General features: G+C 32.1%; 1 protein-coding gene across 12 annotated transcripts in view; it reads right to left on the bottom strand.

The window, feature by feature from the left end:
• The window catches only part of ERC1 (ELKS/RAB6-interacting/CAST family member 1), a 327,147-nt gene that overhangs the window by 145,929 nt on the left and 164,860 nt on the right, over window positions 1-16,358 (bottom strand). For 8 of the 12 annotated variants that reach the window (XM_074269366.1, XM_074269370.1, XM_074269371.1 and 5 more), the window contains one exon: window positions 9,122-9,253. The exons of the other annotated variants lie outside the window; for them this stretch is intronic. In XM_074269366.1, the coding sequence (XP_074125467.1) occupies window positions 9,122-9,253 (132 nt within the window). The remainder of the gene's footprint in view (window positions 1-9,121; window positions 9,254-16,358) is intronic. 12 annotated transcript variants of the gene reach the window in all.

Raw genomic sequence — 16,358 nt, 5'->3', positions numbered from 1 at the left:
TATTGTGCTTGGAGTCAGTAACTTCAAATCCTGCCTCTAACATTAACTAGCTGCTTGACATGAATTAGTCACTTCTCTCAGTCTCAGTTTCTCCTTCTGCACCTTCAAACTCTAAATCTATGATCCTATAAATAAAATATAGTGGGACTAGAAAAACAGACTAGAGCCAGGATGTAAAAGCTTTTGATTGTCAAATAGATGAGACATAATTTTAAGAGTTTAAAAAGCTGATTCATAAGGCTGTTGGAAGTAAAATTATTAAAGATGAGGGGGAAATTTTTTTGTATCTTGTTAATAGTCCCCCCTCCCCACCAAAAAAAAAAAAAAAAAAACCCAAAATGTTCAGTATCACTGTCTTATATGGCTACTATATAATGGCATTTTAATGAGGATAATCCAAACATAAATAATAGCTATTCTTAAAGAGTATATCAGTAGTAAAGAGATGGTATTTCATGATATTTAATTTCATATTCCACTCTAGAGGACAGGAGGATGGTGAATGGTAACAAATGCAGCAGAAAAGTAAAGGATTAAACCTGAAAAATGACCATTAGATTTGGCAATTCAGAGATCATTGTAAACTTTAAAAAGAACTGATTTAATTGAGCAATGAGACAAGAAATCAAATTATAAAACTAGAATATATAACAAATGTTATGATTCCAGGACTCTGAAATACGTATTCTTATAAAATGTTAAGTCAGTGTAATTGATGAGACAATAGTTATCTAGTTTAGCATGGTGCTTAATAGTTCTCAGTATGACTGATTTAATCTTACAACAAATAATGGTTTCCTAGTGATATAATGATTGGTTTATACTTAGAAAAGAGCATATAAGCCAGGGAGGACTCAGAGAGATTCAATTCCATCTTCAGTCAGGCTCCTGGTGGCTCTCCAGGGGGACTGAGAGACAGATTCACTCACTTCACCTAATACCACCATGGTGGTCTATCCTCCTGCATTTTCTCCACTAAAACCAAGTCTCTTCAGAAGGCAAAAGAAAGCACCAGGCTAAGCAGGTGAAGGAGACAATAAAGACTTTTGGACTTTAACACCTCGTTATTCTTGTGGTGATTACTGAAATAAAAAGAAAGCTGTTTCTAAGACCTCCAGAAAACCCAACCAAGAACATTATAAACAAAGGTGTAAACAAAGGTGTGAACAAAGGTGCATCCAAAACTGAAGAGATAATTTAATTTATAGTAAGTCTCCAATTAAAGATTATGGGCAATATCATCTCATAAGATAATAGAGAATAATTTGAGGGGGAAAACCAGTTTAATGAAAATTTAGTAAGAAGCTCAGTTAAACAAAATGATCCAAGATATCTCCCCTCTACAATTGAGATATAATATTCTATTTTCTTATAGACTTGCTATATACCTTTTTATAGTTAAACCTACCATATAGCAGAGTTTTTATTTTTATAAAAATTCTATTGGGTTTTTCAAACACTAATATTTTTATATGCCATTTGGTTGGGTGTCTAGATTCTATTCTATCACAGTGACATTTCTTTTTCTTTTCCTAAAACAAGTGAGAAACAAAATAAAATCAAGGCAAAAAACTTTACTAGATTTTTATTTCTGGTATTGCCTTGATGTTCAGCCCATTTTTTTCCAAAAAATTTCACTGTGGTTTCATCTAATTCTGAAAAGGAACAACTTGGTATTGATTGTTGTTGCATTAAATATTTAAGTTAATATGGAATGAATTGCTTTTATACTATATTTCAGTAACTGTCATGAAAAACAAATGTCTCATATTATTCATGTCTATTTCAGTAATTATAGTTTTAGAATTCTTGTTACTTATTCTGTGTTCTTGATCTTTATGGATAGTACATGATAAAGCAAAAGATTTTTGTGGATTTTTGTAGATTAGTCTTAGTTCTTGAGACACAATTGAATTCACATGATGTCATCAAGTTGAAATTATTAAGTATTTTCAAAACTATGTCAAGTAAAAAGTAACAAATACCTATAATTTCTGCTACCAGAAAAGCTAAGATAAGTGGAATGCTTACATTTGGGGATTCTGAGCTGCAATGTTTTAAGTGGATCGGGTGTCCCCACAACCTGTAGCAATATAGTAAGCTCCCTAGAGCAACATTACTAGGCTAAGGAGAAATAGAACTAATCCAGGTTGGAAAAAAAGGAAGCTCCCATGACAATCAGAGAGGAAGCTATGCTTCTAACTTAATCAAGACAGGAAGATCCAGTTTCAAATGTGTGTACACATATATAGTACTTTGTTTAATTAAATGGTACTTTACTTATTATTTTTGAAACTACATTCACTTTTTTTGCTATCTAGTTGTTTAATAATATGCAATTATTAAATATCACCAGAGAAAGATGTGTGTGTGTGTATATATATATATATATATATATATTTTTTTTTTTTTTGGGGGGGGGGGAGGGGGCCTGAGGCAATTGGGGTTAAGTGACTTGCCCAGGGTCATAGAGCTAGGAAGTATTAAGTGTCTGAGGCCACATTTGAACTTGGATTCTCTTGACTTCAGGGCTGATGCTCTATCCACTGAGCCATTTAGCTGCCCCAAAGGATTTATACTTTTATATGGGGCAACTTCCTGACAAGTTTGTTGATTTCTCTTAAGAGTTTAAAATAATAAATTTTAAACATACTCAAATTCCTATTGGCCAGTTAAGTTCATTAAAGAAGTGACATCATAAATCTGAAATTTTGTATATGCTGTCAGATGAGTTAACTGTCCCTTGGATTTATGTGATATTTTTCTGTTGTGAAATCTTGTTCAATGGTGAGTATGGGGAAAGTAGTATGCAAAAATAGAATTTTAATGTAAAAAATAAAAAGCATTAATAAAAACTTAAAATATAACTTTTGATACAATTTAATGATTTTTAAATGTATTTTCTCTTTATTCTTGTCTTTAACTTTTATATGCTGATTTGCATATTTCTCTCCCATTAAAATTAATTTATCATTGTTTTGCTAATTTGCCAGTCTTTTCAAAAAAAATTTCTTGGTTTTATTTTTCAATTCAATACTTTTATTTTCTATTCTGTTTTTTCCTAAAAAACCATAACTGGCTTTTTAATATTTCCATTGGATGTCTCCTTTGCTCCTTTTCTTATGCTTTTAAGGGACAATTAAAATTACACACATTTGAAACTGGATCTTCCTGTCTTGATTAAGTTAGAAGCATTTCCCCAACATTCCTATTTGTAGAAAGGGTTTTTATATGTTTGACAATATGTCTTCTTCAGGGTCCCAAATAAGTGTGTGTTTGTTTTTTTTCCCCCAATTTACTAGTTCCCAGGGATGTGCTTCAATTGACTTTATACTTTTTAAAATACAATAATTTTCTAATACATCATTAGTTAGTTTACACATAGTTTTATATTATTTTCTCTTTTTAATGTTATTGTTTTCCTCTCACTCCGATTTGAAAATACTCAATATAATTTCTGCCTTTTCAAATGTGTAAACTTTTATATGCTAAATTTTTGTGGGCATTTTTATGGGCACTTAAAAAGTTTATGTATAGGTATAAGTAAGTATATGTATGTATATATGTAACTGTACACACAATTACTTTCACATGTAGTTTTCTCTGTGATTCTGAAATTCCATTTTGATTACTAAGCATTTTTATCATAACTGCCTACTATTATATTTTATCTGTATCTTCCTATGTAACTGTTAAACTTTTAATGAATTTATCAAATAGTTATAGCACTTATGAATTAGGATTGAATCCAACTTTATTTTTGTTTGTTAAACTTTTGGTTTGTTAAACTTACATTATTTTAGATCAAATTCTTAATTTTAAACTGTAAACATAACATTAAGGATACTTCCTACAAATACCATATCGATGAGTTTTGCTACAACATTTTTGTTTTCATTAAGACCACTCACAATTATAAATAATAAAATATATCGTCAATTTTCTCACTGTTCTTAATCTTTTCTGAAGAGAATAATCTCAAGATTAATTTCCTGAAGCCATGAAAACTTGTGAATAAAACAAGGTATAGTTTTGATTTTACTACTATGTATTTTTTTCAAAGCAATCCCAATATACTTTGGACAGATAATGCCATCAGCATCCAAAAAAAGAACTAAGGAGACAATGTAAATCAACACATGCTATGTTTATTTCCTTATTCTGGTTTTTTTTTTTTTAAATCTCTCCTATGGTTTTTCCCTCTTGCTCTGATTTTTCTCTCCCAACCTGATTCAAAAAGCAATGTGTGTTAAAAATAAATTTTTAAAAAGCACTGTGTTCTTCATTAAGCTAAGCTTTAACTCTTTTAATAATGAACAGAAGTGTAATTTTTACAAATGGTAACTCCTTTTCTTTTTGTTTTTCACAGCAATTGTCTTTCCTATGTTAAATAATTGTTTAATAACAAGTGAACAAATGTAAAATAAGTAAAAGTAGGTAACTCCATATGACTACATTATAGATTGAAAGGAAAATAATGATAAAACAACTGAAAATGAATGAAAAGAAATTATGATAACTAATTTTGGACTTCCCCCTCAAAATATGAAAAACCACTTTTCCTCATTCATTACTAAAACCTCTTTTTCAGTTCTGAGGTAGAATTCACCTTTTACAGTTTTTTCACTGAATTTATTGTTTATTATTCAGTTTGGTGAGAATTAGTAGTTTGCTTTTTATTCAAGCACCCATCTAATTACTATAGAATTTATAAGATCAATTAAATATATTATTTAACCCAGAAAAACATACCAAATGCTATTCTAAGTTCTGGGAATACAAAAATACAAAAGGGAAGAATCCTTGCCCTCCAATTCTACTGGAAAGATAGGAAGGGACTGACTCTTATGAGTCACAAAAATATGAATGAAAAAGTAGATCAACCCATTAACACACTCTTTACAGCATCACTCCAGTGACTGACAGCATCAGAAAACAAGTCTAATGTTGGGTAGTTAAGGTCCATCAAATTAGCTCCCTTCCTGCCCTCCCAGTCTGCATACACATTACTTTTCTACACATTCTCTGAACTCTACATACAATCCAGATATCACACTCTACTTCTACTCTCTAGTCCTCCCATAGGACATTTTATATCGCAATTCTATGTTTTTATACTAACTGAAATGTTCTCCCTGCTTCCTCTTCCCTTCAATTTCCTTAGTCTCTTCCCAGTTTCCTTAGTTTCTACAGAATAATTATCTTCTATCTTTGTATTTAGCTAGCTATTTTCACATTGTCTCTCCCATCTGAATATTAAGATTCTAAAATGGAGAAATTATTTTTTTGGCCTTTCTTTTGAGGGGCACGTAGTAAACATTTTTAAAATACTGGCTGATTGATGGCAATTTGATTACAATTATCAGGGAATAGTTGCAAAGGCAGAATTAAAGGTGAGAGATTATAAGTACTTAAGTACTCTTAAGACTCTTAAGAAGTACATAGTTGATATGCTCAAAGGGCTACAAAATTGTGCACATCCTTTATTCCAACAGTGTCTTTATTGGGCATGTATCCCAAAGAGATCATAAAAGATAGAAAAGGACCCACATGTGCAAAAATGTTTGTAGCATCCCTTTTTGTAGTTGTAAGGAATAGAAAATTAGTTAGATGCCCGTCAATTGGGGAATAGTTGAATAAATTATGGTATATGAAAATAAAGGAATAGTATTGTTCTGTAAAAAAATGATGAATATTGTATACATATGTTGTATTTAATTTATACTTTAACATGTTTGTCATGTATTGGTCAATGTGCCATCGGGGGTGGGGTGAGGGAGTTTGGCAATTGTCAATGTTGTGAAATTACCCATGCATATATCGGGTAAATAAAAACTATTAATAAAAACAAAAAGATGAGTATGCTGATTTTAGAAAGGTTTATAAAGATTTACATGAACTAATGATGACTGAAACAAGCAAAACCAAGAAAATATTGTATACAGCAACAGCAAGATTGTATGATGATTAACTATGACAGAGTTGCTATTCTCAATAGTTCAATGATCCAAGACAATTCTGGTAAATGTTGAATGGAAAACATCATCCAAATACAGAGGGAAAACTATAGATACTAAACATAAATCAGCACTTTTTATGTTTATTTCTCTCATGATTTTTCCTTTCTGTTCTGATTTCCCCCCCCCATATGATTCATAAAGAAATGTGTAAAAAAAAAATGTACGTGCATAGCCCCCAAAAATGTTTCTACATGTAACCGGGGAAAACAAAAATTTTAAAATTAATAAAGGAAAATAAAGAATCTAGGAGGTAAAAATAAAAAAAGAAGAAAAAGTACACAGCTAAGTGGCTTATCTCCTTTCAGCCATAGCCTCTGGTAGTTTGATTTGGCAGAACAGGTGGAAAAGAGTGGAGGTGTAGATGAAGAGGCATAATCCTATGGAGGGCAGAGCCATCCAAGAATAAAACAAGGTACTGGCATGAATTTGAATAAAAGGATAAATCTGATTTTAGATGAGGGAGCATGGCCCAACATTGGAATATTAGCCAGTAAACTAAAAATATCATGAATTCTACTTCCAACTCTGTGATGGTGATAACATTGTATTTAGTGATGTGGCTAAGCTGATTTTTTAAAGGAATATATAAGAACTTATAAACTCAAAACACATTGTTTCTCAAAGTAGTCACCGAGAACATTTCACCAAAGATTTCATTAAATTTCCAGTAATTCCAACATGTTGAAATTCCTTTTTTTCAAAATTATCATCAATGTTAGCTGACAAGGCCCACAAGAAAAGAAGTCTTTTTATGACTTTTCTAGTTACATGGGTTATTTTGATTTGTTTTTTAGAATTTAAAAAGTACCGCTAAACTTAAACTCACCTTATTTATGAGACTTAGGTTTCAATAAGTTTTGATTTTTTTCCCAAAAATTCAATCTACCCTCAAAAAACAAATTGCCACAATTAAGATTTATGCAAGATAGCAATGTTGTGGTAATACACACATAATTTATAAATGAATTATTAGGAAGCAAACAATATTCTTTTCAATATATAATTTTTAGTATGTAGAGATAATATAGATACAATGTATTCTACAAATTACATTTCTACTTATAATATTTGAAAATTCAAAGATGTTCACATTTCAAAGGTAGAAACATTTCTTTTAAATAATTTTTCTTCTATGTGCAAATGCTAAATTTCTGGCCTTTGATGCAATTCTTAGGATTGTTTTTTCCTAGTCCAACCCCAACTCCCATCCAAGCTAAAATTGCAAACATTTCTTTTTTTTAAAAGAGATTTCAGAAATCTGTTTAAGTAGCACAATAAGCAAAAATATTAGATTATTAGTATCTATACTAGGATTTTAAGAGAGTAAGGGAATAAAAAGAAACTAAGGGAAGAGGATAGGAAAATTTCTGAGACAGAAACAAAAAAAGCAATTCCTTCATACCTTGAACCATTTACAGGCCAAATGATTGGTCTTATGCACTAAATCACTGAATAGCTTCAGACAGGGAGTAGAGAATAGTAGAAAACAAAATAAACACACACACAAAAAAAAGAAGGAAAGGAAGGAAAGGAAGGAAAGGAAGGAAAGGAAGGAAAGGAAGGAAAGGAAGGAAGGAAGGAAGGAAGGAAGGAAGGAAGGAAGGAAGGAAGGAAGGAAGGAAGGAAGGAAGGAAGGAAGGAAGGAAGGAAGGAAGGAAGGAAGGAAGGAAGGAAGGAAGGAAGGAAGGAAGGAAGGAAGGAAGGAAGGAAGGAAGGAAGGAAGGAAGGAAGGAAGGAAGGAAGGAAGGAAGGAAGGAAGGAAGGAAGGAAGGAAGGAAGGAAGGAAGGAAGGAAGGAAGGAAGAAAAAAGAAAGAGCATGGAATTAAAAGCAAATTATAATCAGGTCAGGCAACAGTAAGTATGCGACCAATATAACAAAGAAAAAACACACATGGTACAGAGATAAAAATGCATCATTAAAATTAATAAACTCTATGTATATGTATCTATACCTTTAGTGTGAATATTTTCATTAAACAATGAAAAAATATGCTAAGCAAGAGACAAAAGAAATCTCAGAAGAAGAAAAAAAAATTAGACTTTTTAAAATGAAGGAAAAGAATGTGGGAAAAAAAAAAGTACACAAAATAAAGCTAAAAGGAGATCCCTTCCAGTTCTGGACCAATGTCTGCTTGCTATTCTTTCACTATCTACACTCAATTTACTTGATATGGAGAAAATTATGCAAAAAGGAAATTGGACACAGCATTTTCCAGAATTAGATAAAGGAAAGTTACTCACTTTGAGATCTGATAAAATTTTCTGAAAACAAATGTCTCATTCCTGCCTATTATGAACAAAAGAAAGCATCCTTATGGTTAATTGCATAAAATTGCCTCTAAAAATAAATGATCCTTCTTTCTTATTTCTCAACTTTCTGCAAAAAGAAAAATCTCATAAAAACTATACCAAATATTCCCAACCTAAGGCAGCAAAATCAAGTAAAAAATAAAAGTCAATTAAATTCCCAAATGTAATCAACTCTAGTAAGAGAAAAGTGTTAACCAAGTCTCCTTTAGTGAATATGAAAAATAATGACACTTGGATCTTTTTTACTTTGCCCTACTAATTATAATCAGCCTTTGAATGTTATTATTAATACAGAAAAAAAAATGGCAGAGTTGGATAAAACTAAATTTTGAAAATATAAACTGAGAACCTTAATTGTTTTAGTGAGTATACAGAATAAAAGAAAATAAGTTTCCTGCTCTCAAAGAGCTTACAATGTAATAAACATGAAAATACATAAGCAAAAGAATTATTCAAAATGCTATTCAATGAAAACGCCATGTTCAATGTTGTCAGTTTCTATGATTCCAATAGCTAAAAACATGCAGAAAAACATGAAACGAATGCCTCAAAGAAGAGCACTGGTTTAATATGACTTAAAGATCTTAAGATATATATATTTAAATTCCCATACATTTAAAGAAATCCTCCACCAATTTTTGGAGCACTTATCTAACCCTGGAATACTTAAACATGACCAAGTGTTGAGATCTGCAAAATACAAAATGTTACCTAGAACTAATAAATTACCAATTGAACGGCACCTTAAATTCACTGAGCAGAAGTGCCAGTGAATTATAAAATAGCAGACCTGTTTTTCAGCATTGGTTCTGGCTGACTCCTCTTGGGCTAGCACCATTTCTCGTTCAGCAGTTATCTGTACACTTTCTCTTAGTGCCTCTTCTAGTTCTTCAATTCTGTCATCCTTCTTACGAAGATTGTCCTGGAAAATGATGGAAGATGGGATGAAGTAGACCAATGTAGACCAAAAGAAGAGCCTCTTTTTCAAGAAAGTGAAAATGGCTAAACCAATTCTTTCCTTGTAGAAGGAAATAATGAAGGTGAAAGAAGTATCCACAGGAAAAAAGGAAAGAAGAAAGAAGAAGTAAAAAAAAGATTGAAGCAACAAGTAAGCAAAGCAAGACAAATATACTGGATGATGAATTTGCTTGGTGCAATAGTGCCACTGAAACTGTATTAGCACAGGTAGCAGAGTTTCTTTCTTAAGGAATGTAGATATTTTGGAACACATAATAAGAGTTTATAGCAAGCTGAAATGTAATACAAATAGCTAAATTGAAGGCCCATGTTTCTGTTTCTTCCAGGCAAGTCAAGTTAAGTAAAGGTAAAGAAGAGTATGGTCTTAAAAATTTTCATTCTTCTCACAAAAAAAAATCCAGCAAATTCGCATTTCAAAGAAAATAAGATATTTGGGAAATATATAGCTTCATATAATTCCAGAAAAATATTTTTTGTATACTTTTTGAAAACCTCCATTGAAACCTAAGTTAGAGTTTTGGTCTTTTTGTACCAATTTATTACTGGTTATTGTTGTTTCTTCATCAAGAAGGCAAGTTTATTTGTTCTGAAAGGAATCTGTTCACAATACTGCTGAAGCTATAACTGAGTCATAAGAAAGCTATCAAAAAGTCAGAAACTGATCTCAAATCCCAAGACAGTAAAGCAACTGATATGAATGAGATATTGAAAGAAGAATATTGAAAGAAGTTACTTTGAGATAATTATATTGAAGGCATGGATTCACTTAAATACTTTAAAAATTATACCATTATTACACAGCTTTCTTCTGGGTCCCACTCTGTTTCGAGAGGGTGAGAGGGAGCCATATTATAAGAGAGCTAGGGGTCTGCATAGAACGTGAAAAAAAGAATAAATGCTTCCCAAAGCCTTTTATTTAAACAGGTCTGTTCCCATGTCAGCCATCTCTTCATTTGCTTCAATATTACTTCTTCAGGGCAAGAAATGTTTTTCTTTTTCATATTTGTATTCTTAGTACTTAGTATAATATCTAGCAAAAAGTAGGCATATAATAAATGTTTATATTCTGACAAATGTGTTGGAATGGTATATAAGAGAAGAGTATTGAAGGAAGAGATAGGATTAGAATACAGTTATCCCTTCCACATCATAGGAATCGGGATGCAGTGCTCCATGATCTGAAAAAAAAAAAATCAGTGTAAAAATGTTTGGCCCTTTTTTTCAAATCAGAAAAAAGTCTGAATTATTATGGTATTAAAAGATAAAATGTACAGATATTATGCAGTAAAAAAGTGATTCATGAACTGCTAAAAAGGATCACAGAATAATAGAAATATAGAAACATTAAATTGATTTACTAGGAATAAAACCAGTGATAATGTCATTTCATAGTTCAGTTTAGCGAGAAAGCCACCTGATTAGATGGAACTCCTTCGGTTTACACTGATAAAAATCAGTTTCAAAAGCTTTTTTCCCCATATGAAGAAAAAGAACAAGTGCCATGTGAAATAACAATGGCAAAAAAAGGGAGAAAGAATAAAATGAAACACATTTTATTATATAGTTGATATAAATAATTTACCAACAATGGAATGTGTCAGTAGACATTTTCAGTGAACAAAAATAAGCCAGACTAGTCACAAAGCAAATTGAAGACAGAGATAATCTTCTTCAGAACACCACAAGAGAAAGGATAAATAAAATTTGGCTGTTAATTTGTTTTTTGAGACTTAATAACAAACCTACTAAGAGAGACTATAGTTTCCTTTCCCTTTTATTTATTTTACACTCAGACTTTCATAAGGAGAGAATTCCAGAAATGAAGCATCTGGATGGTACAGTGTATGGAATGCTGGGCCTGGAGTCAGGAAGACTCATCTTCCTGAGTTCAAATCTGACCTCATACACTTATTAGCTGTGTGACTCTGGGTAAGTCACTTAAACCTCTATGCTGTCGTTCTTCATATATAAAATGAACTGAAGAAGAAAATTGCAAACTACTTCAACATCTTTGCCAAGAACACTCCACATGGAATCATGAAGAGTTAGACATGACTAAATAGTCTGAATAACCAAAAAGTCCATGAAACAAAGAATAGAACTTTGTAATACTTCACAACAGTGGTGTTTCAAAATTGAGTGGATATCCATCAATTGGGGAATGGATGAATAAGTTATGTCATATGAATGTCACGGAATATAATTGTTCCACAAGAAAAAATTAGCAGGTTGACTTCAGAAAAGCCTGGGAAGACTTAAATAAACTGATGCTGAGTGAAGCAAACAGTACCAGGAAAACATTGTATACATCAAGATTGTATAATGATCAACTATAATAGATTTAGCTCTTCTCAGTAATACAAAGATCCAAGACAATTACATTAGACTTGGCATGGCACACTCAGGGAGAGAACTAGAGAGATTGAATGTGGATAAAAAAATTCTGTTCTCTCTTTTTTTCAAAATGATTTTGCACATATAAAACCTACATTAAATTGCTTGCTGTCTTGGGGAGGGAAAAGGTAAGAGAGGGAAGAAGAAAAAAAATTGGAGCTCAAAATCTTACAAAAAATGAACAAATATTGAAAACTATCTTTGCATGTAACTGGAAAAATAAAATCCTATTCAAATAAAAAACTGGTGTTCCAAAATAAATTTTTTTGTTTGCTAACTATTTCAATGGAAAATGACCAGATATTTCATGTAGAGTTTTACTTGAATGTGCAACAGCTTTTTTTTTTTTTAAGTTCTACTATAAAAGTAAATATAATTATTTTAGATTTGTGATGCAGAATTTCTTGGAGTTGAGGCCCCTATAAAAATGAGAAAGATAAAATTTCTCATTCTACAATAGTTTCTGATGACATGGTGGTTGTTAGTCTTATAATTTAGTTTACTCACCCATAAATTAAAATTCTGGCAAAGAAAAATCAGTATTAGTTCCTGGTGAAGCCTTTAAACCAACAAAGACATTGGCAAGAAACCTATGACACTGAGCATTCCATATTGTTCTGGATACCAACAATGACAAAGATGCATTGGACCTTAAAAATGATCTCTTAAATCACTTCCCCCTGAGAAAATTGGGGCTCAAGAAATTTAAGTTACTTACCAACTGTAATATTATAATGTAATGTAATATAATATAATATGTAATAATAACAACACACATGACAAATCTACCAAATGCTGAGCAATAATGAAGTAACAGAAATCACTCTGCTATTATATATTATTGTCATTAATCAATAGTGATGAAAATATTTTGAATAAAGCTTTACCAGAGAAACTCTAGGAATAATTCACAATGAAAAAGTCTGATTTGTACCAGGCATGCTACATTATTTCAATAATAGGAAAAGGAGCAGCATAGTTTATCACATAAACAACAAAATCTTAAAATGACTACATACAATATAAAATACTTTGGATCTACCTGTCAGGATAAATCCAGGGAATATATGAACATAATCACAAAATAATTTTCACACAATTAAAGACAGATCTAAATAATTGAAGAAATATTAATTGCTCATAGATAGGCCAAACTAATATAATAAAAATAACCCTAAATTGACTTACGCATTCAGTGCCATACCAATGAAATGATCAAAGAACTATTTTACAGAATAGAAAAATCATATCAAAATTCAACTGTAAGTATGAAATGTCAAAAATATTAAGGGAAAAAAATCTGTGAATAAAGGAGGTCTACCAATTGACAAAATGGCAATCATCAAGATAATTTTGTCCTGCCTGAGAAAGAGAATAGTAAATCAGTTAAATACATTAGTTATATAATACACAGCAGAAAATAACCACAGTAGGGGTAGCTAGATGGGACAGCATTGCCCTAGAGTCAGAAAGATGTGAGTTCAAATCTAGCCTCAGACTTACTAGCTGTGTGACCCTAGGCAAATCACTTAACCCTGACTGCCTTACCCCACCCACTCGAAAAAGGGAAAAGGAAAAGGGAAATAACCATACAAATATTACTGGGGAAAAATGGAAAGTCATTTGGAAGAAATTAGGAATAAGCCAACATCTCACACAATATACCAAGATAAGATCTAAATGAAGTCAAGATCCAAGCTTTAGGGGTAATAACTTACCATCTCACATTGTACACCAAGATAAGTTCTAAATGGATAAATTACTTAGAAACAAAAAGTGAAATCTTCCCCCCAGGCTGGGGTTAAGTGACTTGGCCAGGGTCACACAGCTAGGAAGTGTTAAGTGTCTGAGACCAGATTTGAACTCAGGTCCTCCTGAATTCAAGGCTGGTGCTCTATCCACTGCGCCACCTAGCTGCCCCAAACAGTGAAATCATAAATAAATTAGAGGTTCATGAAAAAATGTATTTGTCATATCTATGGTTAAGGGAAATTATTTAAGTTAATTAAATTTAAATTTTCCTTCTTATTCTTCATCACATGCTAATGTCTTATATTAGAAATCACTCCATCCTGTTTTTTGGCCTACCTGATGGAAAGTAAAAGGAGAAACATCATTATATCAATTCCTTGAAGATCAACTACCTACAGATGTTAATAAACAATATGAGTTATTCTTTAAATGATGGACAAACTTATCTGTAAAGGGCTACAAATGAGCAGATGCAAGATAACCTGGCACGTGAGGCTAATTACCAATTGGACAATAGTCTATTAACTATTCTGTCCTGGCTGGATCAGTGGGTGTGGACAAAGAAGGGGAAGTGATATCAGTGGGGGGAATAGGAGGAGGTGTGTCATTCTTTGGCAGGGGGGAGAGGAAGAGGGGAGAGGGAGAGGAGAGAAGGAGAGAGGGAGAGAGGGAGAGAAGGACACAGAGAGAGAGAGACAGAGAGACAGAGAGAGACAGAGAGACAGAGAGACAGAGACAGAGAGAGAGAGACAGAGACAGAGAGACAGAGAGACAGAGACAGAGAGACAGAGAGGGGCTGTGTGGAGATTCCTATATCTAATCCCCTGACAGCAACCCCAAAAGACCAAGAATAGGACTTTTGCTTATCCTGACTCCAACTGATTCTCAATCTCTCAATGGAAAAACAACTGATTTGAAAAACAGATTGAGAAGTGTTCACTTGAGTTCTTGGATGACCTGAAAGTCATGATCCAAAAAAGAGCCTTAACATCATCTTTTCAGAAATTTTCAGGGATAACTGCCCTAATATTTTGGAACAAGAAAGTAAATAGAAATTGAAAGAATCTACCGATTACCTCCTGAAGAGACCTTAAAATGAAAACTCACAGGAATGTTATAATCAAATGCCAGATCTCCTAGGTCGAGAGAAAATATTGCAAATAGCAAGAAAGAAGTAATTCAAGTATTATGGAGTATTATTATCAGGATAATAAAAGATTTAGCAGCTTCTACATTAAAGAATCAGAGAGCTTGATATATGATATTTTGGAGGGCAAAGGAACTAGGATTACAACCAAGAATTGCCCCCAGAAAAATTAAGTATGTAATCCTTTAGGGGGAAAAACAGACATTCAATGAAAAAGAAGACTTTCAAGTATTCCTAAGAATAGACCAGAGCTGAATAGAATGTGACTTTCAAACACAAGATTCAAAGAAATCATGTGGGATTCAATGAGGATAAACTATTTATATTCCAAAATGGAAAGATGATACTTTTAACTCCTAAGAACCAGAGGGAACTGGTGTGAGATGAATACGATATTTTTAAAAATAAAATTAAAGGGTGAGAAAGAGGAATGTACTGGAAGAGAGGAAAAAGGAGGGGGAAAGGTCATTTACTAGCTATGTGACCCCAGGGCAGATAACTTTACCTCAAATGCTTTGGGGGAAAAAAATGAAACACATTCAAACCAGAAATGATGAATAGCATGCAAACCTGCAAAGACTGACATGAAATGATATAAAGTGAAATGAGTAGAAGGAGGGTACCACTGTACACAGTAACAGCAATAATACATGATGATCAATTATAAATGATTAGCTACTCTCAGCAATACAATGATCCAAACAATTCCAAAGGACTCAAGATCAAAAATGCTATTCATCTTCAGAGAAAGAATTCTTGGAGACAGAAGACAGATTGAAGCATACTTAATTTTACTTTCTTTATTCTTCTTCTTGGTTGGTGTGTGTGTGTGTGTGTGTGTGTGTGTGTGTGTGTGTGTGTGTGTGTGTGTGTGTTTTGATCTGTGTTTTCTTTTACACAATGATTAATATGGAAATGTATGCTGTATGAACACATATGTATAACACATATGCATAAATTGTCATCTCAAGGAAAGGGGAAGGGAAGAATGGAAGAAAAGAATTTATAACTCAAAATTAAAAACAAAACAAAACAACAGTAATTGGGGGGAAATAAATATTAAATATAATTTTAAAAAGAAAGTAAAATGTGAAACTTTTCATAAAAAGATTTGATTTCTTTAAAATTTTAGTCTATTTTTAAGAATATGTACATATATAACACATTCAACGTTTTTATTTTCAAAGCTCTTTTTGTCTTTCATTCTGATCTTCTTTGTGTTCACTTTTATGCATTTTAAAAATGCTTCAGTGATCCTCTTTCCTTTTTCTTTTCCCTGACACTATACTTATCATCAGTTCCTCTCTCCTACAGTAACCCAATTTTTAAAAAATATCATTTTACATATAGGCTTGGTTAAGCAATACAAATCTACAAATTTGCCTTGCCAAGAGATGTATGTCTCATTTTGTACTTTGAGTCCATCAATTTTGTCAGGAAATAGGTAGTAAATAAGCTTCTTTACAGGTTCTCTGAAATGATGGTTGTTTATTGCACTGATCAAAGATATTTTTCCTTATGTTCTGTTGTTATTGTATACATTATTCTTCTGATTCTGTTCATTTCACTTAGAATCAGTTTCACTCAATTCTTACTAGGTTTATATAAATTCCTTTGTCATCTTATTACAATACTATTCTATTCAAATCCCTACTTGATAGTCATATCCCTTCCTTCTAGTTCTTTTGCTATAACGAAAAAGCTGCTATAAATTTATATATGTATATATGTCCTTTTCTTATTTCTTTTGTCTCTT

The sequence above is a fragment of the Sminthopsis crassicaudata genome, chromosome 5 (assembly GCF_048593235.1).
Source record: "Sminthopsis crassicaudata isolate SCR6 chromosome 5, ASM4859323v1, whole genome shotgun sequence".
In the NCBI taxonomy this organism is placed as follows: domain Eukaryota; kingdom Metazoa; phylum Chordata; class Mammalia; order Dasyuromorphia; family Dasyuridae; genus Sminthopsis; species Sminthopsis crassicaudata.
The sequence above is the reverse complement of the archived record's forward strand: the minus strand, read 5'-3'. Positions and strand labels throughout refer to the sequence as shown.